At 37.8% G+C, this 23,615-nt stretch overlaps 1 protein-coding gene across 6 annotated transcripts in view; it reads right to left on the reverse strand.

The window, feature by feature from the left end:
• The window catches only part of MAPK10 (mitogen-activated protein kinase 10), a 2,349,270-nt gene that overhangs the window by 673,904 nt on the left and 1,651,751 nt on the right, over positions 1-23,615 (reverse strand). The window contains exon 8 of one of the 6 annotated variants that reach the window (XM_044059145.1): positions 12,050-12,121. The exons of the other annotated variants lie outside the window; for them this stretch is intronic. Within the exon in view, the coding sequence (XP_043915080.1) occupies positions 12,050-12,121 (72 nt within the window). The remainder of the gene's footprint in view (positions 1-12,049; positions 12,122-23,615) is intronic. 6 annotated transcript variants of the gene reach the window in all.

Below are 23,615 nucleotides of genomic sequence, written 5' to 3' on the forward strand. Positions count from 1 at the left end.
CATGTTTTTGCTATGTTGTGGGAGAATAGTGCTTTTCCTGCAGAACTGTTAGCCTTTGAGATGCAGAGGAGGGATTTGTCGGAAGAGTGGAGAGGTCAATTTGTATTATAAAGGGTAAGTAGTTGAGATAGAGCAGGAGTTTTTTTCTGGATGTCTTATCACATTGAAGACAATGACTAGCTGGTGACAGTTTAGAAGCTGGGGGAGTTCTAGCCATTGCAGTTCTTTTAGTGCCTGGCAGTGGTGGAGTCTAAAGGTGGAGTTGTTGGCAAATTTTGTTATAGCATGTTTCGAGTTTGGCAAAGTCGGATTTTCTAAGCTGAGTAAGAATTGGTGCAGCATACATTAGGATGGACAAGAGGTGAGTTTGGGCTACAGTAACCCGTGCTTGTTTTGTAAGGGATTTCCTGTTTCTGTATAGAGTTGCCACTTTTTTATGGACCTTTTCGATTGTTTGTGAAATAAGGACATCAAAGAGTAGATTTTTGACAATTTCACTGCCTAGGAGTTTGGTATGATCAGATGGAAAGATGATAGTGCCATTTTTCAAAGAAATAGTGAATGATAGAGGGGTAGACATGGTTTTGTTGGGGGTGAAGAGCAGCAGTTTGGTTTTGTTAGGGTTTAGGATAAGTTGAATCTGAGTGATCCATCTTTCTACAGAGCTAAAGGATTCCTGGGTGAGTTCCTGTAGAGTAGTAAGTGATGGAGCAGAACATATAAGTGGTGAATCGTCAGTGTACTGAATGAGTGAAGCATGCTGTGTGCTGGTATGGAGATTATTGGTAAATATGGAGAAAATAAGTGGGCCTAATATTGAGCCTTGTGGTATGCCTATAGTAGTTGGGAGTAAAGGGGATAGTATGCCTTGCCATTGGACAGATTGCTGCCTTGCTGACAGATAGCTTGTGAACCAGGCTATCGAACTAGGGGTGAAGGATAGAGAGGTAAGGGAGTCTAGTAGTAAGGAATGTGAGACCATGTTGAATGTCTTGGAGAGGTCTAAAAATACTGCAGGTACAAATTTATTATTATTTCTGTGTTGATTGACCAGACTGGTGAAAGACAGCAGGGCGGTTGTTGTACAGTGGTGTTGCCGAAAGCCATGTCGAGTGGGGGAGATGAGGTTATGTGAGTTTAGGAATTGCATTACTTGAGATTGTATACATTTTTCGAGTATTTTATATAGGGGGAATAAAATAGCAATGGGGTGATAGGAGTATTCATAGAAGTTTCCACCTTTGTGAAGTGAAATAATATAGGATATTTTCAAGAGTTGTGGGACATATGCTTCTTCTATGGAGCGGTTGATGAGTACAGATATAGGGTAGGACAAGAATTCAGCAGCTATTTTTAGGAACTTGGCTGGTAGATCATCAGCGGCAAGGGTGGTAGGTTTCAGTTGTAGGATAAGTCTTTTGATTGTATAGGTAGGAACTGGGAGTCAGTAAAGAATGGGATATTGTTGGGATAGTGTTGTTCTTGGATAGATGGAGGATAGTGTTAATAGATTCTGTGAAATGGTGATTAAATTGGGAGGGAATGTCCTTGTTATCTTCGGTGGAGTTGGGGGTGGGAGTGGTAGTTTTTTCTGGTTTAAGAAGAGTGTTGAGGGCATGCCAGAACATTTGAGGATCTTTTGAATGAGTGTTTTGGATATCAAGGAAATAATTTTGTTTGTCGAGTTTGGTTTTTCTCTTGGCCTGATTTCTAAGTTCTGGGTAGTTTTGTTTCGCTAGGCTAGTATTGTCCTTCTTCCATGTTTTACAGGCCTTGTGTCTAGATTTTAGCAGGGCTCTAGTTTCCCTGGTTAGCCATGGTGCATAGTCTGTCTTGGCTCTAATTTTTCTGATGGGTGCAAGTCTATTAAGAACATTATTAAGAGCATTATTGAAGTAGTTAATAGCCTAGTCTAAACTTAGGGTTTTCAGTAGTTTCCAGTTACCGTGTTTTAGAATACTGTTAAGTTCTTGTATATTTAGTTTATGGTCATCTCTGACCTGTCTAAAAAAAATTGGTTTGTTTATATTGGTACGTTTTTGCAGTAGGAAAGTTGGGAGATTGTCACTAAGACCATGTGGAAGCACCTTGTCTTGTACTTTTCTTTGGGGCAGTTATCTAGTGTCCAATCTAGAATAGATTGTTTCTGTTTTTTTTGTTGGCTCTAGTGGGTTCAAGGATCAGTTGGGTAAAACTGAACAGATTAATGTGGTTAGTTGGGTTGTTAGAGGTACAGGCTAACCAGTGTTTAGGTCACCTAATAAAATGGTTTCTTGAGGGAGATTATCAGTGACCCATTGTAATAATTCTTCAATGATGGGAGAGTTGTTCTCTGGGAGAAAATAACAGCAGAGACTTATGATAGTTTTTGAGTCATTTATGCTTAAGGTTAATCCTAAGGTTTTGGCATTTTCAAATTTAGGTACGGGGTTTGTAGAGGTTTGGCGTTAAGTATGTTTTTAAGAGAATTGCAACCCCACCTCCCTTTCTACCTACTCTGTCCAGTCTTAGGATGTTATATCCTGGTGGGAGAATTTCTTCATTTTGGGTATTAGGTTTCAGCCATGTTTCAGTAATAGTTAGAAAGTCAGGGGAGTAGTGTGCTATGAATGCATGAAGGTCAGGAAGTTTGTTGGAGATACTTCTGATGTTGATATCTAGAATGAAGAGGGCAGAGATTTGCCTAGCTGAGTAGAGGGTTTGGTGGCTCTGGGTTAGACTGTATGTCACCTGATAAGAGTACATTTTTTTGTGGCAATTAGAATATAACTGTGTGCAGTATGTCTATGTTGGATCTCAGAGATATTTTTCTAGTGTAAGATGGCTTTGTGTGAGACTTATAAATGTGTAGTAGTATTCTGTCTTTACATAATGTAGAGGAGATAGGAAAGTTGATGTGTGAGTATGTATTTGTTTGAGAAAGTGTTATGGAATGCTGTGTTTTGTAGTGATCTGTTGGAGTATATTGATGTGGTGTTTGTTAGGTATGTGAGGGTTATGAAGAGATATCTTAGGATGAGTGTTATTTTGTAAGGGGGTGGTATTTTTGGCTTTAGTGGTCTTGGGGTTAAAGTATGGTGGAATGTGTGAAGGCATGGCAGGTGAATACTGTGTGTTTATAAGATAGGAGTTTGTTGTTTGGTGTGATAAGGGTGGAGTGTTTGGATGGAGATTGGAAATAGGGGGTGTGGTCAAGGGAAGTACTAACGGGCCTTTGATTGGAGGAAGGTATGGTCAGGTGATGAGTGGATGGAATAAGTGCAGATGTAGGGGGTGGGTGATGGGGGCAGGGTAGGGTAGCAGAGTGAGCTGAGCGGAGCGAGGCGAATGGAAAGGGGCTACCCCAGTCCTAGCAACAGTATAAAACCTATCAATGGGACTGTTCTGTTCTGGACAGTGAAGGAGGAAATTTTTCAATCAGTAGGAAAGCCAGTTCCTTAAGGTTTAATTGACTGAAAAAAGTTATGCGAGTGTGAATAAGCCATAAGAGATAAGAGAAGACCTAGGGGAAAATTGGTGCTAGTGCTGCGGGTTCCCAAGCGGTAGACTATATGCTCAAAATCACACAGCTTAGAAGTTATCAGGTTTAATAATGATAATTGACCTTGTTTCTTTAGTGTGTTTCTCAAGGCAAGATTTTGAGCTGGCAAAAAATACAGATTCATATATAAGTGTATATATATATATATATATACATATATATATATATATATATATATATATATATATTTTATATATATATATATATATATATATATATATATATAATATATATATATTATATATTTTATATATATATATATATATATATATATATATATATATATATATGGATGTAGGACTGTTGAATGAAAGCTGAACAGTCCGAATCCACTATCACCGAACACACTTTAGTGAAAGCGCCTTCACCAAAAAAGCACTTCCGCTAAAGTGTGTTAAAAAAAAAACATTAAATTTTTGCAGGGGGGCAAGCCCCCCTGCACTCCCCCACACACCTCCACTTTAATATTCTCACTCCGAGATTGCGTTACAGTGGGGAAAAGGGAATTTTTCTTTATCAGCACCATAGTGCGACCTCAACAGGCATACTTATGCGAAAGTGCTTCTTCGGTGAAAAGCACTTTCACGTAAGTATGCCCGGCCATTAGTGATGCGGTGAAAATTTCATTTGGGGATCAGTACGGATCCCATATATACAGTTATTTCTATCATTGCAAATCTTTCTTGGGGGGCGGGCTGGGTTAAGTGAACTGGTTTAACTCCTAGGAAGGAGAGAAAAATAAATACAGATGCAGAGTTAGCAGAATAAATATGTATAATTAAGAGGCTAACAAAAAGACTTGCCCAGTGCACAGTTGCTTAACTTTATCAAAAAGTAACACTTAATCAGCAAAAAGTGATGAATGAATCATCCTGACAGTACCCATGATTTCCACATATGGCACACATGTATAGGCCCATCATCCTGACAGTATAATTCCCACATATGTCACACATGTATAGGCCCATCATCCTGACAGTACCCATGATTCCCACATATGGCACACATGTATAGGCGCATCATCCAGACAGTACCCATGATTCCCACATATGACATATAAGTTCACTGCATCACAACTTCCTGCATAGTAAGATACATCATGGACAACGTTTTGGTAAATGAACATGAAAAATTATTGTGGACCCATATATTTTGTTATATGTACTGACCAAAGTATAATGAGTAACCCTGTCCCCATGTGTCCCTGCTCTCTTATGCTTTTCAGGTGATACAGACTAAGCATTTAAAACTTGACTAATAAATAACACCAGTCTGTAACCCACAAGGAACTGTGGAAGACCTCTTTAAAACTGCCCTGTCCCAGACTCCGATAGTCATTTAGCAAGTGTTCAGCCTACTTAAAGCCAGTTTCTGCTGCCTGGGTAAGTCTGTGAGTGAGAGCCCTGCTCCTGAGTGCAGAACATTTTCTGTTTGTTGCTTTCTGCATAACAAGAGTCTTCATCAGTCTGGTTCTCCACTGCAACAATCAGTAACCAATGAAATATTCAGTGGTAGTACAGCTATCTCTTTATAGTAACAGTGACCAGACAACAGTAGCAGCACTGAACCATTTCAGGAAGTCTCACGTGTGGTCCCCTGCAGCACAGGTGAAGTGGCAGTATCTAGTTTACAACTATGGTTCATGGTATTCATGGCATCGCAGTGTAAAGTTACAAAGATAAAGCTTGATGCATGCAGTGTTACCTGTTGGCTGTGCTGAGTAGTGCATGGTAAGCTCACACTGGGCATCAGACAATCCTTCACACACCATGCAAAATCATATAGTCAATATGGTCAGAGTCATCATTATTTGCACCGTGGTCAATGGACAGCAGCACAAGTGCTAGGCATACCAACAAGCAGGAGGGTTTTAGGAAAATTAGGCATCACTGTGAAGCAGGGTATATGATAATCAGTAGCCTTTTCTGCAGAAACAGGCTTAAGACATAACTGGCATGAAGATTTACTAATGAAGCTGTCATGAATGTTACTCTAAAGGTGTTGTAAACTGATAATTTATTACATTTTTCTTTAATAGCATTTTTTCCCATTTTCTCTGTAGTCGTTGACAAGATTTTTTAAAAACATATTTTTCCACTTCTTCACTGCAGTTATTGACATTATTTTTTTATTTTTTCCACATAAGGGCAAATGTTTTTTATTTCTCCTCATAGATGTTGAGCATTGAGTTATTTCCACTTCAGGTGTGTTTAGGTCATTGTATTTTTTCCTGCTTGTGTGCAGAGTATGGGTTGGAGAGTATTTGTCAGAATACACAAAATTGTGAGTGTCTGCCACATCAGTACTATATCATACACAATGTCTCATAATGGTAGCACTGGGGATGGTCATACAGATTGGAAAAGCACAGTTGTGTAAGCAACTTACCTTAACACTAGGTATTTGAATGATCACTGCTGCAGTAGCCTTAGCTATATGGGTTATATCCTGCTAAGGACATAACAGATGCTTCCACAGCTTCAGGACACCCTCCACGCATACAAATTGTAAGTCAGCTTGAGCTGAGCTGACTAAAAAGACAACTTTAGGGACCAAGTCCTTAAGACCTTCCATGCCAACAGAAAGAGGGATACTAAAGTCCTAACAAGAGCAATACTAGGCCAATAAAAATAAAGGTCCTTACCCTGACAACAAAAACATACAAAAAGGGGAATAGAGGGAGGGAGCAGCTACTACAGTAATTATCATCTGTACATCTACTACTACAGTAATTTTACTGGCACAGTTGTAATAGGTTCATTATTAGGATCACTACTACACTAGCCTTGCCATATGGATAGCTATATGGATAGCCTGTCATAGCTAAGACTGCCTGGAAGGAAAAAAGATGAGGGTCCAGAAGCTCCCAGTGAATTGCCCTAGCAAAGCCTGTTCTAGACCTGGAGAAGGAATCTTGTTTACTGTGCTTTTGTAAAAGTATGTGCAGAGAGCTAAGCTGCTGCTTCTAGAGTACTTCTTAAATCCAACTATTTCTAAAAAAAGCCACAGATGATGCCGAGAGACATGAGCCTTGGCCTGCCTGAAAGTGTCTTGTTGAGATGGGTATAACAAATGATAATTGCATGAGACAACCACTTGGACATAGTCTGTTTTGACATAGGTTGTCCTTTTTTACTTCCCTTCATAAGAAATGAACAACTGATCAGAGTTCTTAAAAGTTGTTCTGTCAAGATAGAACTTGAACTTTCTGTATTCATCAGTGTTGCCATTTGTCCCTATTTGAGCGGAGGAATAAGACAGGCCAGAATATAATAATGCACACAAATAATGCAGAACCAGAGAAACACTAGCCCTGATCATGTACCGGTTCCTGTCTTGGCACCAGCTAGAAAATATTTTCCATTTACTAATATATGACTCCCTAGTAGCTGGTTTTCTTGTCTTCTGTAATACCTGCTGCACATTTTCAGAAAGTTACCTCAAAGGTAATAAAATTTGATCATCCAAGCAGCTAACTGTAACTCTTTGGTGTCAGGAAGTTTCAAATTCCCCTTGTCTTGAGTGAGAATTTCCAGTCTGTGAGAAAGCATGTGGTAGTTGCCCTTACCCTTGGCCACTTCCATAAGAAGAAAGAACCACTGTTGCCTGGGACAAAAGAGAGTCACCACAATGATCTTTAGAAGGTCCTTATCAACCTTCAGAATTACTCTGGATATCTGTGGAATGGATGGAAAAGCATAGAAACATTCCTGTCCAAGGAAAACAAAGAGTATCTATCTTCCTGGCTTTCTTGCATTGAGTCCTGGAGCAGAATTGTGCCAACTGATTGCAGTGAGTGGAGAGAAAGATCTATCTAAAGTGTTTCCTATTGCTGAATGAATTCCTAGAAGACCACATCATTCATGTTGTCATTCATGAAGATCTGTTGTGGTCCTGCTAAGCTTGAATGCCACATAATTTGGCTGTGACAGTATTTAAGATGCCTGTACAATGAGATTGTGCAGAAAAGCTGTATCCCAAGCTACCACAAGTACTAGCCTGCACAGAGGATAAGATATAGTTCTCCCTGTTTGTTTATGTACCACATCACTGCCGTGTTGTCTGTAAATACTTGTAGAGGTCCCGGGGACCAAAGATAACTGGCAGAGTTGAGAGCATTTATAAGTGCCAACATCTCTTTTATGTTTATATACTTTGCTTGGTGTTTTCCTATCCAAAAATCCTGCACTTTTATCCCCATAGACACTGCTCCCTAAGCATAATCTCAGATGTTTCATGTTGCAGGCTATGCTGGAGCTGGGAAGGAGAATGAGAGACCTGGATTCTGATAAATTTCTCTTTGCATAAATCCAAAACTGGAATATGGAATGTCAAGGGATGTTAATGTTGGGACCACACAGATTTCAGGTACAACTGGATTTTTCTCATATGGAGTCTTGCAAGAGGGATGATGAGAATCACAGAAACCACGACACCCAAAGGCATAATAAATTTTCTGGATGAGACAATATTCTGAGTGGAAAAACCCAGGAATAGAACTAGATACAGATCTACTTTTTCCTATGAAAAAACACTCTTTGAAGTGAGGTATCTCATACATATGCCAGGAAAATAATCCTGTGAGGAGTCAAACAAGACTTTTATAGGTCCTCATGAACTCATAGTCTGCGTAGGATATCCCTTAGCCAGGTGAGAGATTTCTGACACTTAGAAAAATACTCAACAAAGATAAGCAAGTCAACTAAATTGGAAAACATATAAATATCTTGCAGTCTAAAGTAGGCTAACACAAGAGCCAGATACTTTGTGAATACTCTTGGAGCAGTGGATAGACCAAATGGATAATGCAGAAAACTGATAATTGGATGCAGACAGAGAAAACCTTAAGAAATGCCTGAAATCTGGAAATGTGATGGTATACATCATTTAAAGCTAATGTTAGCAAAAAACTCAAATGAGGAATAAGATGCAGCTGGTTGTTAAAGGATAGCATTTTGAACTTGGGCACTATCACAAATTGGTTTAGAAAGGAAAGATCCAGAACTGGTCTCCAAGAATCTTCTTTCTTTGGCACCTAACTGATGAGGAGGGACCACTTCTATCACCACCTGAGACAGCAGATTCGGAATGATAGGAGGGAAAACAGGAGTTTGGTCTGGCAGATGAGCAAGAATCCTTCAAAAGGGAGGGAGAGATTCCCACTGTCATCTGTAACCTTGATGAAATAATTTCAGAACTGTTCTGTCTAAAACTATGTGTTGCCAGAGAGAGGAATGGAGGTTCAGACTTTCATGAAGTATTAAGGGTTTGGCAGGGTGGGAATGGGGAGGGAAGTCTTGCAGATAGTCATTCAGCCTAATTAAATTGTCTTCCTTTCTTTTTAGACACTTCCACCATTACTTTTTTATTGTTTGCTTACCAGCAGCTTCCTATTTTTTTTATTTTGCTTTTAAAGAATGTTGTAGTGATAGCATTAAATCCCTTGGCATACTTGAAGAAGGTTGAAAAATCTGAGAGACTCTTTGAATCAGCATACTTCTCTCAACATACTTTCTAATAACCTCTGCAGCAGATGGTCCAAAAACTAACTCATTATCCATGGGAGAATTCAAAATTTCAGCTTTGACATCTTCTGGAGGAATGCATGCAAGCAAACCTCCACATAAAATTTCCAGTGGCAACAGCCCTGGAAGTGGCATCAACAGAATCCTAAGCACATTTCAAATAGTGAGTACCCTCTAGAGACACAAAAGCAATAAAGTTTCACAAAGGCTTTTTTCCTCAGAAGAGGAAACAAATACTATAATATTTCTTATGTTCTCAAAAGAGGCAAACTTAAAGTTTAACAAGTGGCAATCCTATCGTCTGAGGCACTTTAGTGGTCTTCTTTGGTGGCAAAAGCTATTAAATAATTTTCTTCTTTTTGTGTCTGGAATATTGAAGAATGGAGGAAATGTTAGGTTGTTCTGTGGTTAAGTCAAAATAGATGCCTGATTCCATGGGAAGCCAGGTAGCAGGACTTGGTAAAACAAGTAATCAGTAAAAAAAGTAACTTGTTTCACCATAAAAACACTTTAAACACTTATACTACCCTCCAAAATAAAATAACAGAACTGCTACCTCAAAAAGTAATTTTAACAACTTTTTTCTACAAAAGCAAAAATGTAAAGCTCTTGTTTAAAAGCTAGTAAATATCATAAAATGGTCAATGCAAACACTTTCCTAGTTTAAAATGTATATTTCCCCAGAAAAAAAAATCTATCTTAAAAAAGCAAAAGTGTAATTTTTTTCCCCAGAGGGAGCTTCTCTCCTCAGCAAAGGAAAGCATTAGCATACCGCTGTGAAAATGTGAAAAAGCAGTGTTGCTAGTGCACACTTACTGTATTTGCATACTAGCAAAGCATCACTTTTCACACATTTGCTTTGCATACTTGTTAGCCAAATTTACAGACTTGTTTATCTTCACAGTTGACTTTGGTGGTTCTTTGCTGGCTTCACATATGTGAAAAAGCAGTGCTGCTAGTTCACACTTACTGTATTTGCATACTAGCAAAGCATCACTTTTCACACATTTGCTTTGCACACTTGTGCACTGCAGGACTATGACTAATGCTCATAGTATTTAAAGTGGGTGTTTAACAGTTAGTCTTCTTCTCCTGTTTAATCCAAAATAAAATATTCAGATAAACACATTGTAAAAAGATCATAGCTGCTGATTTAATATCTCAGTATGTCTGTTTCCAATTGCCTCACACACTTTGCATGCATTCTTTTACTTCATATCATGCTGTGTAAAGTATTGTATTGTTACTATTGATCTATAATTGTCTCCTGCATTTTCATTATGTTCTATTTACTTTGTATTATATCATGTAAATTAGTACAAAATACTACTGATATAAATCATACTGCTTACTACATTTATTTGTACTGCTATTTGCAACTGACAACTTCGTATATTATTCTTGTTATATGCTTGTACTGAAGTTGTCTCTTTGGGACACCAGTGAAAATGATACTTCTCAGTCAGACAATCCAGGTTAGCAAATGCAAATGAATCAGTCAGTCAAGTAATCAAAAGCATTATGTTTCACTTTAAAGAGAAAAACTTGTTTGCTTCACTCAGTCAAACTCGGCTCATTAGCTGTAAGATATAACCTACAATGATGCATTTTATATGGCACCCCTATAATGCAATACAGTGTGGCATGATATAACGATATTAAACTTTGCAAATGACTTTTCCAGGGCAAGCTCATTAAATGTTTAGTAGGTTTCCTAATTTAGCCAATAACAATAAGCTACTAACGTCCTGCAAATGCTGCTATTGCATCTTACAGGTATTAAATAAAGATCACATGACTTGATAAATACATAAGCTATCGACACAATGACTAAACACAGGATGTGAATCTACTAGCACCCTATAAAACGAAATGCAGATCGATTGTACAAGAACAGGTGAATCACAAATTAGTATATATATTCCCTAGGTACAGCTAGAAACATAAATTCCCCTGTCTTTCTTAATATTTATCTCACTATATTAGAGTTTAATCTAGTTATGAATTTCAATAAAATATTGTAGGCACTTTGAAGAGTGATTTACATTGTCCCTTCTTCACTGTAAAGCCAGATTATGAACATACACAGTTAAATGTGAGTGTAGGGTCTAACGCCTCAGGGTGTCTGTTACTGATGTAAATCGTGTATGTCCAATTTTACAGCCTTGCAGTACTCCCACAATAAAAATGTATTCAACTTTCATATTTCCTCTTCGGTGTAAATAAGATAATATCCAGTTCAAAGATGAATTCCCCACCCCAGAACTTTTCCAAAGCAGTTATTATATCAACATATCTAACCACATCAAAAACTTTGAATTACCCAATGCTTAAAGCCAGGTTTATCTTGTCTTCCTCAAAGGGCATATATACTTTGGAATCAAAGCAGCAGAAGTAGAATGGCTTCTCACCAATTATCTTGGAAACAAGCCACCATATTTTGTTTTGTTTTTGAAAAACTGCAATCAAAAGTATCTTTTCACACACTTTTAACAATGGATTTAGCATTTCAACAGGCCAATAATTATTTATTTTTTCTCAGTTACCCTTCTTGCATATTAGTATATCATGGACAATTTCCATTCTTGCGGAAAATGTTTTCCAATATCGAGGTATTACAAATGTGTAAATTATAGGACAAACAATATCTAACGACCCCGGATTCAAGAAATGCAAATCTAGCACATTGATAAAAGAAAACGGTCATGTATTAAAATGCAGTATTTTTGCATTTAGCTGATCCATGTGTACTAACCTAAAATTAAAATGGATTTCAACCTTGCCAAAATATGCTGTCACAAATGTTAGGGAAAAATACTAACTTCAACTGTGTTTATATAAAATGTTTGCATGAGACTTGCTATCACTTTGTCTTTTTATATCTAGGTTACAATCCTGTAGAAAAGGAACATAGCATATACCTTGCAAACAATAATTAATACAAAGAGTGTTCCTTGATGCTTACAGATGCTGGGAAGGATACGATCAGTACCAGGAAAGAGCACAGCACCTTTAATCAATTCTCCCATGATGCACCCTACTGACCACATATCCACTGAAATCAAAATGGAATGCAAGTAAACAAAAACACAACAACAGAACAACAAATGCAGTAGGATGCTTCAACAGCTGGCACAGAAACAGTAGTCTGCAATTAAAATACAGTTATTGTACACTGGATTTGTGGAGCATATTAGCATACTTAAAGAATATTAGTACTTTCTTTGGAACACTTTTCAGAAATAATACAAATAAAGTAGGCCAAATAAAATGCCTTCTTCTCTGTAGGAAGTGGTAGAAAATAACAAGTGGCTAGGCAACTGCATGCATTTGTTATTCACTACTGCTACTGTGGAGACTGCATATTTCTTGTAACAGAAGTGTTAAAACTACTGCATGACTAAATGCACACAGACACTGTAAAAGTGAAAAATGGATGATGCAAATGACAAGTAAATGCAAAAGAAAAGTGCATGAAATAAGACACACAGGGTTGCAAGCAGACAGTGCATGCTTTATATTGGCAAGCTAATGAAGTTTTAACTTAGGTCAGCAAAGATATTAAAAGTTTGCAGTGCTTGCAGAAAGTGGAAACATTTGTTAATAAAATGATGCAGAAAGCAGCAAAAACAACTAATGGAAATGCATTTAAGTTGGCATTCTAAAATTTATAAAATGCCAAACCTACTGAGATTGAAAAATTCATTTCAAAATGTATTATGTTTGGAATATGCTAATACAATTTTGGACTTTTTATAGACAACTGTAGATTAGCATCTGCTTTATCACTAGCTTATCCATATTAATTATTCACCGTTCAGCTTTATATTTTGTTTCTTTGCTGTTCCTTCAAAACATATTATATAGTTACACTGAAATTGAGGTTATTTAACAAAGATTTGCTAATGAAGTAAACCAGTACTTATAACAATAATAAACCAAGTGGTAAGAGATGGTTTAAAATGAATATTATGTGAATTACAGTAAAAATGTTTTACATTTTCAGCTAGCCTTAACCACAGATGGCAAGGATGAAAAGGACAAACACAAACCTATCTGCAGCTGTATTCAGTGGCAAAAGCTCATGTTCTCGTTTTTATAAGTATGACTACAAATCACAAAATAAACTTGCTTGCACTAAATAGCCACACCTCCAATGAAGTAATCAGTTTTTTGCTACCTTACAGAAAAAACAAGATGTCTTGCCATTTGCTTACTCTGACATAACATACAATATATGTGTCCAGTGAGTATGGTGTAAAAGTGAGACATGCAGCACAGGAAAGCTCACTATGAGAATTTCAGATGACTATAAGTATTTAAACAGATTATAGTGCAGCTGTAATTGGAAATATACTCTACCTGCATTTTGATGCAGTCATAACTGGAAATATAACTCCCCTCCTCATTTATGTGGAATGATAACTTAATATTGGTATAATACTTTGAGGAAGTCTCTGCTCACGCATCAGGTTTTGCAGGAATGTTAAGCCATATGGACTAATACTGAGAACTCCCTTTTCAGGTTTATCAGTTATTATGCCATGCCAGGACTTTTCTTTAGAACTTTCCTATGCTGAAGGTTCCCATATTTTTGTCACCACAGTTCTTACAACAGTCTATACATATAGTGTATATATAAACATTCACACAGTAACAGGTGCACATATCAAAACATGATATAAATACATAAACATGCAGGTAATTGTTCAATCACTGCAATAGGCAAGACAAAGCAGGTGGAATAAGGAATGCTGTGCTCTGGCCATTCAGACTAAACAATACGCTTAACAACAATGGTCTTCTCTGAGGCAAGCTAAAATTATTCACAAGTCTTCATATACACCTAGTATAAACTGGAAAGGTCCTAGTTATGGAGTAAAAATGGTACTTACGTATTATCGCAACCACGCTTTCTCTCCAGCCCGTTGTTTGTATAACTGACTTCTTCCATGCTCCACAGTTACACATTGCGGTTAGCAAATAATGACTACAACTACAGTTACGGGCTTCTTTCATGTCAGAAAATGCAGTTTTGATTTTGTGCCCTCTTTCTGTCGTCTTTTTATGGGGTAGAGTAATTCTAGTTTAAACAAAGTGCCCATGTTACACACCTGAAATGCAGAAAATATATAACTGAAGTGAAATCGCTTTCTGACTTGTAGTGCAAACCTTTTCGTTTATTTCAGAAGTGACTTACTTCATACTTTTGATGTATTTTAGTTATATTTCTTATTCACGGGCCCTTCACTGTAAGCAACTATTGCTTACTGACATGCTACTCCAGATGACTGATGCACATATGTTAAAACACCCTCATCTCTAGGCACAGTATGAATGTGGATTTCCTCAGTTTAAAGGGTACCCTGATTTACATTCTCAATGGGTGTTGATTAGTAACGGCTATTACACGTTTTTTAAACCGGAATTGCAGAAGGAAAAAAATTTCTAGTTAAATAGGATTATGTTCAGACGTTTTCGACAAATGCTTTCCTCAGTATAATCACAACTACCATCAACTGTCAAACACAGTGATTATACTGACAGTGGAGTTTGCCGAAACCTGTGTATGTTTATGTCGGACCACTTTTGCAACGTGGTTGCGATAATACGTAAGTACTGTAAAAATATTCAGACTCAGAAAATAGTCCAGTGAACATAAATGGCAAAACAGGTCATAAATGGATCAGCAGAGATGTGTTCTGAAAGAAAGTTGTTCCAGCAACACTGCTGTCACAGAATAGTCCTTCTTTATCCTATACACAAGTTCTGGTGTCTAAAGCTTGATTGCCACAAACATATTTATTTATTTAATCTAATTTTACTTATTATTTATTTACTAGGGTAGTCCGACTGGGTACAAGACCCCTTTTCAGTGGAGACCAGGAGAGAAAAGCTGCACATGTTACTTATAGATAATCATCATGAGACAATATATATATAGGTGAAAACAGTGATTTATTGTACATAGAATGATACAGGATATAGGAGTATCAAGTAATCGTAAAGGGATGGCAGTGAGAATTTCAAACATTTGGTAATACAAGTAACAATTGTAGTGTAATGCATAGGTGTGATAGCCTAGTCAAACGGGTTATACTAAGCAGATGCAATATAGGTTTGAAGGAAAGAGAGAGAGAGATGTGCACAGAAAAAAGATGGCAAAGGAAAGTGGATACGGTATAGGTAGCGGAGGTACTGTCTGCATAATGCAGAGCTGGTATATTTAGAGTCTGGGGAGGTGGGTTGAGGTCAGTATAATTGTGTGTGACACTGGGAAGGGACAGTAAGATGAAGTAGGGGCTGGCAGAGTTGAGATTGTTAGTATGCTGTCCAGGAGAAGAACAGAGGGAGATCCAAGATTTGTCCAGGTGAGATTTCAGAAGGGACTTGAAGAATTTTTGGTTTTGTTCTAGTCTGATACATAGTGGAGTACAGTTTCAAGCTTTGGCAGGGAAACTAGAGAAAAGTGCATCCTCAGAGCTGTTATTAGAGTGAGAGGTGACTATTAGTAGTTTATTTGTAGAGCATAATGATCCCAGTGGGGAGTATAGTTGGATGAATGCAGATAGGGATGGGAAGTTGTTGGGAGGGTAGATATTTTATGTAGGTAGTTAGTTGGTTGTATGCTAAGAAACAGGGTGGTTCTATCCAGTTAAGTTCCTTGAAAGATAGACAGTGATGGACAAGATGTAAGTGGCTAGCAGCTAATTTAACTATTTTGTGGTAGCATTGTTCTAGTTTCGATAGTTGAGTGGTTGGCAGATTTATAAATATTGCAGCAAACTGGAAAAAGGTAGGTGGGAGGGGCTGGAGGGTAGGTGTTTTCTGGCAGCGTCTGTCAGGTATGGCTTGATTCCATACCAGCTGGCAAGCTTTTGCTGTTTTCTTTTTACCACATTTTAAATTTGAAGTTACCTTATATTTATATTGCTAACTACTGTATGCAGCTTTATGCTACCTGACTCATAATTTGAAAATAAAAAAAATGTATTTGGTAAATCTGCAATTTTGATTTTGACCACTAGATGTCACTTGAGCATTTATGGCCTGTTTGGAATGAAGTCTTTAACTTCATGATTCGAATAAACTTGCAATTTTAATTTTGACCTCCAGGTGTTACTTGAGCATTTATGGCCTGTTTGGATTGAAGTTTCTTAACTTTATGACTTGATTTTTATATTACCTAGATTTATAGTCTTTACAGCCTTTAAGTCTAAGTTTTGATGTATGAGTGATGTATTTAAAACCTGTACATTATTCAACCCCCTTTTGCTGGAGGAAGAGGGCCTCCAAAATCTATCTGTATACTGTACCATGCTTCCTCTGAAACTGGCACTCTCTGCAACAGAGGTTTTTTTAACATAGGGTTAGTCTGCAAACATATTATACACTCCTCCTGAATTTCCTTAAATAGTTTTTTCAGCCAACGATTCCAAAACTTATACTTTATGATATGCCAAATGTCAGGTAACCATGACTCAACAGCTGTGAAGAATTCTTGTGTGTTTTTTGAAAGTTTACAATATTACTGGAATGGCAAATTAAGGTGGGGTCATCTGCATACTGGATTACTGACATGGATTTAGTATGTTGTGAGACTTCATTAATAAAAATGTTGATAAAAATGGAGCTGAGAACTGAGCCTTGAGGGACACCAATAGTTACAGGCTGAAAGGATGAAACCTGTTGACAGGAGAGGTAGCTTTGGAAACAAGACAAGAAGAAAGTATTAAGGCCTAGGTTATCAAGTTTGTTTAGCAATACTGGATGTGAGACAGTGTCAAAAACTTTGGAAAGATCAAGAAAGAAGACAGATACCATTTATTCATTATTTCTGTAGTGAAGTTTAGAAGGGCTGTAGTAATATTTTGGTAGGGCCGAAACCCACGTTGAGCAGAGGACAAAAGGTTGTTTTGGGTGATGTATAAGCTATGTTGTGACTGCATGCCTTTTTCTAGTAATTTAGATAAAGGAGAGTCGTTTGGTGACAGGGACAAGTTAAATTGTGGTGCTCTTCGAAGAAGTTACATGAAAGGATGAGTGAAACAATGGTCAATTGTAGAGTTGCCTCCATTGTATAGGGGTAGTATGTAAATTATTTTTTCCACAGTACCAGGACATGTGATTCTGTGATTGGAAGGGTAATGAGGATGAAAACTGGATAATAACAAGGATGGAAATTGGATAACAAATTGCTTTGGCTGCTATGCTTAGGTATTCTGGAGGAAGGCTATCTGAGGCAAGAGTGGTGGGTTTTAGTTTAAGAAGTAATTTTTTGATGGTGGGAGTACCTACAAGTTAGAAAAGAGATGGTGTGGTGTTTGGAGTTAGTATCAGCACAGAGCTAATGGCCAAGTGGAGCATAGTTATTTATTAAAGATGTGCTGGATCATATGAAGTGAGAGTTAAGGAGGTTGGCGGAAGTGTCTGTATTAGTGAATTTGTTTATTTTGGGGTTTGGCTGGGTAGAGTGGTCTGGACTTAATATCTGATTAATGGTGGTCCAAAAAATTAGTTATGTTTTTGAGTTTGAAGGTCAGATAAGTAATTTTTCTTGTCTGCTTGAATAAGATATTTATAATGATATTTGAGGTATCTATATGGCTGGACTTGAAGTACTTTATGACGCCTAAGAAAGTTTTGTTAAAATCATTAACAGTGTCATCTAGAGGCAGGTGTTTCAGGAAGATCCAATTGCAGAGTTTTAGGTTAGAGATAAATGTGTTTATTTGAAAATGGACAAGGTCGCATATGTCATTTATGCAATGATTTCTGGGGGATGGAATGTTGTGTCTTAAGAAGGTGGGAAGGTGGTCACTTCCCTCAAATGGCGCTCGGAAAGCTCACACTGTAACTTCCAGTGGGCGGAGCCTAAGTTTTTAATAGAATAAAATTATGTCCTCACATTTCAAACAAATGGTTATATATCTAGAATCATGTAGGTTACTAAAAAGTGTACATTACAAACTTTTCAACATAAACCATTTTATAGTGGTAGTATTCATTAGGTTCTAGGTCTTAAACATGATTTTATAAGTCACAGTAAACATAGTAATTATTACTTTTTAAATAGCTTACAATATCTCGGTACACACTCACATTACACACATTACACACATACTGTCATCAGCATTTTGTTCATCTAGCTGGCAGCTTTCATGTGAGGCTAATCAGTTGTGTCCATGCTAGTTGTCTGTTGAAATATTTAGAAAAACATGAAATGTATGACAATATAAATAAATATATGAACAATTACCATGATATCTATTTATGTGCACTAGACAGAAGTCAAATATCAATGCAGTTGTGTTTGCAACTGTATAAACTTTAAGATGAAATCTTTCAATGCTTTGTATGTAGCATGGTTTTGGAAATATTAATGCAAATATGAACAAGAAATATTTGATGCGGAGAGGTGTGAGTAAGATGCAACTACAGAAGCACCTGGAGGTGTCACTATGTGCTTTCAAAGGTGGAGATGGTATTGAAGAAGAGGTGAGGATCCAGTCAGTGGTAGCAACTTTGTTCAGACTGTTAGAATAATAGGTGAGAGAGTTGAATATCTGACTAATTCCATAGAGGTTGATGGCTTTGGGGGCTGTGTCTGAGTTAATGGATTGCCAATCAATGTTAAAGTTACCTAAAATTAGTTTCTCACAAGAAACATTGGAAGTTATCCAGGATAGGAAGTCTTCTGTTGTATTAACATTGTTAGTGATTTACAGTGGTTTAGTTTAAGGGATATATACAAAAAGGTTGGCATTACTGAATTGTGTATGTGTTGGGGGGGGGGTAATGGGGGAGAGGGTGAAGTATAGGGTATTTTTGAAAATGGCTGTGACTTCTCTGGCTTTTTTATGACTTCTACCTTTTCTAGTTACACTATAACCTAGGGGAAGAAGCTCTTCATCTTTGATGTTTTGCTTAAGCCAGGTTTCTGTGATTATAAGGATGGCAGGGGAATGATGGCTTATCCAACTGTGAAAATCTGTTTGTTACAGATATTTCTAATATCCATGTAATATGTTTAATGAGGATTTTATTAAGATTTCTGTGATTATAAGGATGGTGGAGGAATGTTGGCTTATCCAAGTGTGAAAATCTGTTAGCTTGTTACAGATACTCCTAATGTTCATGTGATATATGTGTAAAGAGATTTTATTCCATAGCTTGTTACAGATACTCCTAATGTTCATGTGACATATGTGTAAAGAGAATTTATGTGTGATGGATAGTATGGGGTGTATGGGAGGAGGATGGAGTTTGTGGAAAATCTGTTGGAAAGCTGGGGCCTTGGTTAGGATGTATATCAGCTCCAAATTATATGTCTGGAAGAGTGTGTTGACAGTGAGGGAACCACTTTATCCCTTTTTTGTTGTAAAGAAAGGGAGTCAAGGTTTTGTAATTTGGATTTTATATTTGGAGAGGTGGATAGTGAAGAAAGTGCGAAGACAAGGGGAAAAGTATAGTGGAGAAGATGTAAACATTTTATGGTATTAGTTGAAAGAGTGATGGAGGTAGAGGAAGGAGAAAGTGCAGGTGAACAGATTTAGAAATATCAGTCAGGTGGGCTAAGACCAGGGGTAGTGTAACCAGAGACACATGTAGCTATTGCATTTTATTGTGAGATATGAAAAGGTTTCAGGTGAGAGTGCATGTTTGTCAGTGGAAGGCTTATGAAGTGAGTGGAGAGGCAGCAAAGGTAGACAGGTAAAGTGGACAAGAGAGGATTTAGATTGAAAGATTAGTAAATGGATATTTAGAGTGCTAGGAATGATTTGATGTACAAAAGAGAAATTAGAGGAGGTTCTGTACTGGATGGAGAATGATTAATTTGTAGATTATGTGTTTTGATTGGCTGAAGGTAGACTAGGGGGGACTTTGTTGTTGTTGTGTCTTTCGGCTTTTTCCGGTTAGGGGTCACCACAGCGGAACTCCGGTCAGCTAATGATTGGCAGTAGATTTTAAGTGCCGAGTTGGCAGCCCTGACACACAACCTTCAACGAAGGTATGCCCATTCACGCATGTCTCCACACAAAAGACGCTCTAGCTAAGAATCGAACAGGACAACGTCTTACTTTGTGTGGAATAAAAGTAGTTGCAGTGGGGTGGGTGAGAATTGGGGGTAGGGTAGGGGAGTGGAGTAAGCCCAAGCATAGCAAGCTTATACCAGTGTAAGAAGTTTGCAGAAAACAATCAGTATAATTCTGCTAGAATAAGGTAAGTAGAATGGTGGTAAATTACTTGCATTATTGGATAACCAAAACAACATGTACAGTGTGGTATGGCTTTTCTTGCTTAAGGGAAAGAAGCATTTTCTTTAAGAGACAGAAGTAATGAGACAGTATATACTAGGGTTACTGGGCAGTTTGGACAACTTTTGTATCCTTAAGTGAATGACTCACACATAGTTCTGCATTTGCTACACTGTTAACAGAGTTATATCAATTAAAAATAAAATGTATTATTTTGTTTTTGAGCTTTCTTTGGGATTGAGCATAAATGCTTTCCTTTCAGCAGGACAGTGATGTGTAAGGGGTTCTCTCAGTGGCCACTTGCATGAGTCTTGTATAATAGGGGTACTGTGCAGTTTGGAGTAGTTTTGCATCCTCCAGCAAATGGTGCCCCTGTAGTTGTGCATTTGCTACATTACTGAGTTGTGTCAGTTAGAAGAAACTATACAGTATTCTGGTTCTCACCAAAGCAGTACCTTGCTTAAGATTTATGGTAGTCTGCTTCCATTGTATGTTCCTAACCAAAGAAAAATATAGAATAAGCAACACAGCATATAATATATGAGTATTTGTGGTTAACAAGGAAGTGTGCCTGTTACAGAACTCTATTTCTTCACAACACCAGTCCACCATGACAGCAGTAACTGTGAAAAGGTTCACTACAGAACACCACATATTATTTGCTTCAGAATATGGTCATGTCTGCATTAAGTTAAATCTGAATGTACGGCTTTTTTATTTTTATACTCTATCTATCAATTTTCTACCATGGAAATTGTATCTGTTACTGATTACTGTACGTACAGTCAAGTCTTTTTATTGTGTTATTATACAGCCTGTTTAGGTAAAGCAAGATTGTGTAACAATGCTTCTATTGAAGGCAGTATTCTTCTACTGAAGGGAAGTTAGTTACACTGGGTGAGTCAAGCAAGTTCCATATTGTACAGCAAGGATAATGACAAAGTACAGTTGTGCAAATTAAACTTACCATAACAGTAGATGCCTTAAAGATCACTGCTGCAGTAGCCTTAGCTATATGGATTATATCCTGCCAAGGATATAACAGCTGGCCAGCCTCCAAAGCTTCAGGGCACCTTCCACGCACCCAAACTGTCAAGCAGCTCAAACTGAACTAATTAAAAGACAAGTTTGGATGCAAAGCCCTTCAGAACTTTCCAACAAGCAGCAAGAGGGAGGCTGAGCCATGAAAGGACCATGCTAGAAGCAACAAAAAATAAATATCCACACCCTGACATAAAAAAACACACTGAAAACAATGGTGAGGGAGGGAGGGAGCAACTAACTCAGCAGTGATCATTTGAACATCTACTGTTATGATAAGTTTAACTTACGCAACTGTACTATGTTCATCATATTGATCATTACTGTAATAGCCTTAGCTATAAAGGCAGATTACATTAGCTAACCATATTTGGGAGGTGGAAGGAGAGTCCAGGAGCCCCTGAAGAATGGTCCTAGCAAAGCTTGATATGGACCTAGAGAAGGACTCAAGCTTATAGTACTTGTAAAAGTATGTAGAGGGGACCTAGTAGCAGATTATAGAATACTTCTAGAGTCCAGCCCTTTCCAAAAAGCCAAAGTTGAAGCCAAGGCCCAGGTACAGTGGGCCTTGACCCTGCCTGGAATATTTTTTTGATGGTGAATATAACAAAATGTAATAGTCTTAGTTAATCATTTCGAAATAGTCTGTTTTTGACAAAGGCTGTCCCTTCTTCTTATCGTCACATGAAATGAACAATTGATTCCAAAGATCTGAAAGATTTAGTTCAGTCCAGACAGTACCAGAGTTTTCTGTGGACATCCAAGGTGTGGAATATCATTTCTTCCTCATTTTGCAGGTTCAGAAAAGAAAATGGGGGGATGGATAATTTGGGTTAAAGTAAACTCGGATACCACTTTAAGCATAAAAGAAGAATTAGTTCTCAAATAAATCCTGTCCTTATGGAAAATGAGATAGGGTTGACTCACCATAAGAGCTTGCAGCTCAGATACCTTTATTGCAGAGGTCAAAGCAATCAGTAAAACTGTTTTCCATGTTATGAACCCCAAGTCAGCCAGATAAGCTGGTTCAAATGGAGCAAGTTTTAGCTTTCCTAACACAAAATTAATATTCCCAAGGTGGGGCCACTGGTTTTCATGAAAGCCTCTTATACAAAACCCTTTCAAGGACATTTTGACAAGAAACTGCACTGAAAGAAGAGAACTGAGGGTCAAATATGCTAAAATAGCTGATAAATGAACCTTGAAGGAGGAATAAGAAAGGCCATAGGATAGTAACTTCCCAGTACCCACACAGCAAAAATTGGAACAAAAAGTCTCTCAAACATTTTTTATCCACAGTGTGTTATTCACTTTTTTTTTTTAAATTCACACTACATCTCTCACTCATTTCCATCCATGAGTGACACATGCAAATTGGCTCCTGGCCACTCTCTGTTGGACAATTATCCACTTATCCACATCATAAGTTATGCAAATTACCTACTCTCCACTGGCTCAAGCTCACCCTTTTTAACATTCAAGGACTGAAATATTCACAGAAACACAGAAATGCCAGCTGTTGTCCAATAGCTGATGCAGGCTCTTTTTAACATTCAGAAATGCAGAAACATTCAGTTCAGATGTGTTCTTTTGCATCAACAAATGAGTGTGTGTGTGTGTGTGTGTGTGTGTGTGTGTGTGTGTGTGTGTGTGTGTGTGTGTGTGTGTGTACTACAAACCAAGGTTACAGCATTGTAGGGCCTTCACTGCATTGCTGCCTTCCCAAAGGAGATTACATTGGGATTTGAGACTTCTGAACATATTTTCAGGTAACATAATTTCACTCCGGTTTCAGGGCAACCTAGAAGACTTAAGTCTATTGCTCAAAGTTGCAAAGTAAGCAGATGGAGGTAGGTAGAATAAAGCCCTGTACCCTTGACTTCAGTCCAGTCACAGAGCCACCCAGGAACATGTTATATTCAACAGGTCACTAAGAGCCTTAATTTTCTGTACTAACTGCCAGACATTCAGCTAACCACTGAAGATTTCAGGCAGTTAGAGCAGATGACTAAACCTCTGTGATCTGAATGAGGTGCTTCCAGTACCCAGGGTACAGAGTTTGATTCCTTTCACCTTCATTTGTCTACTGAGTGGATGGGAAACAGGAAATTTACACTGCGATTGGCACCCATGTCCCTTATGGGCAGAGGCAGCTTATAAATGCCTGGCCCGCAATGTCCTACTTGGATACAGGACATCATTATTCTTTTGGGAAAACTTGGCTAGACTTAGAAAGGTCCCCTGAGCAAT

The sequence above is a fragment of the Protopterus annectens genome, chromosome 17.part0, assembly GCF_019279795.1.
Source record: "Protopterus annectens isolate FY-2018-M chromosome 17.part0, PAN1.0, whole genome shotgun sequence".
NCBI classification, from domain to species: domain Eukaryota; kingdom Metazoa; phylum Chordata; order Ceratodontiformes; family Protopteridae; genus Protopterus; species Protopterus annectens.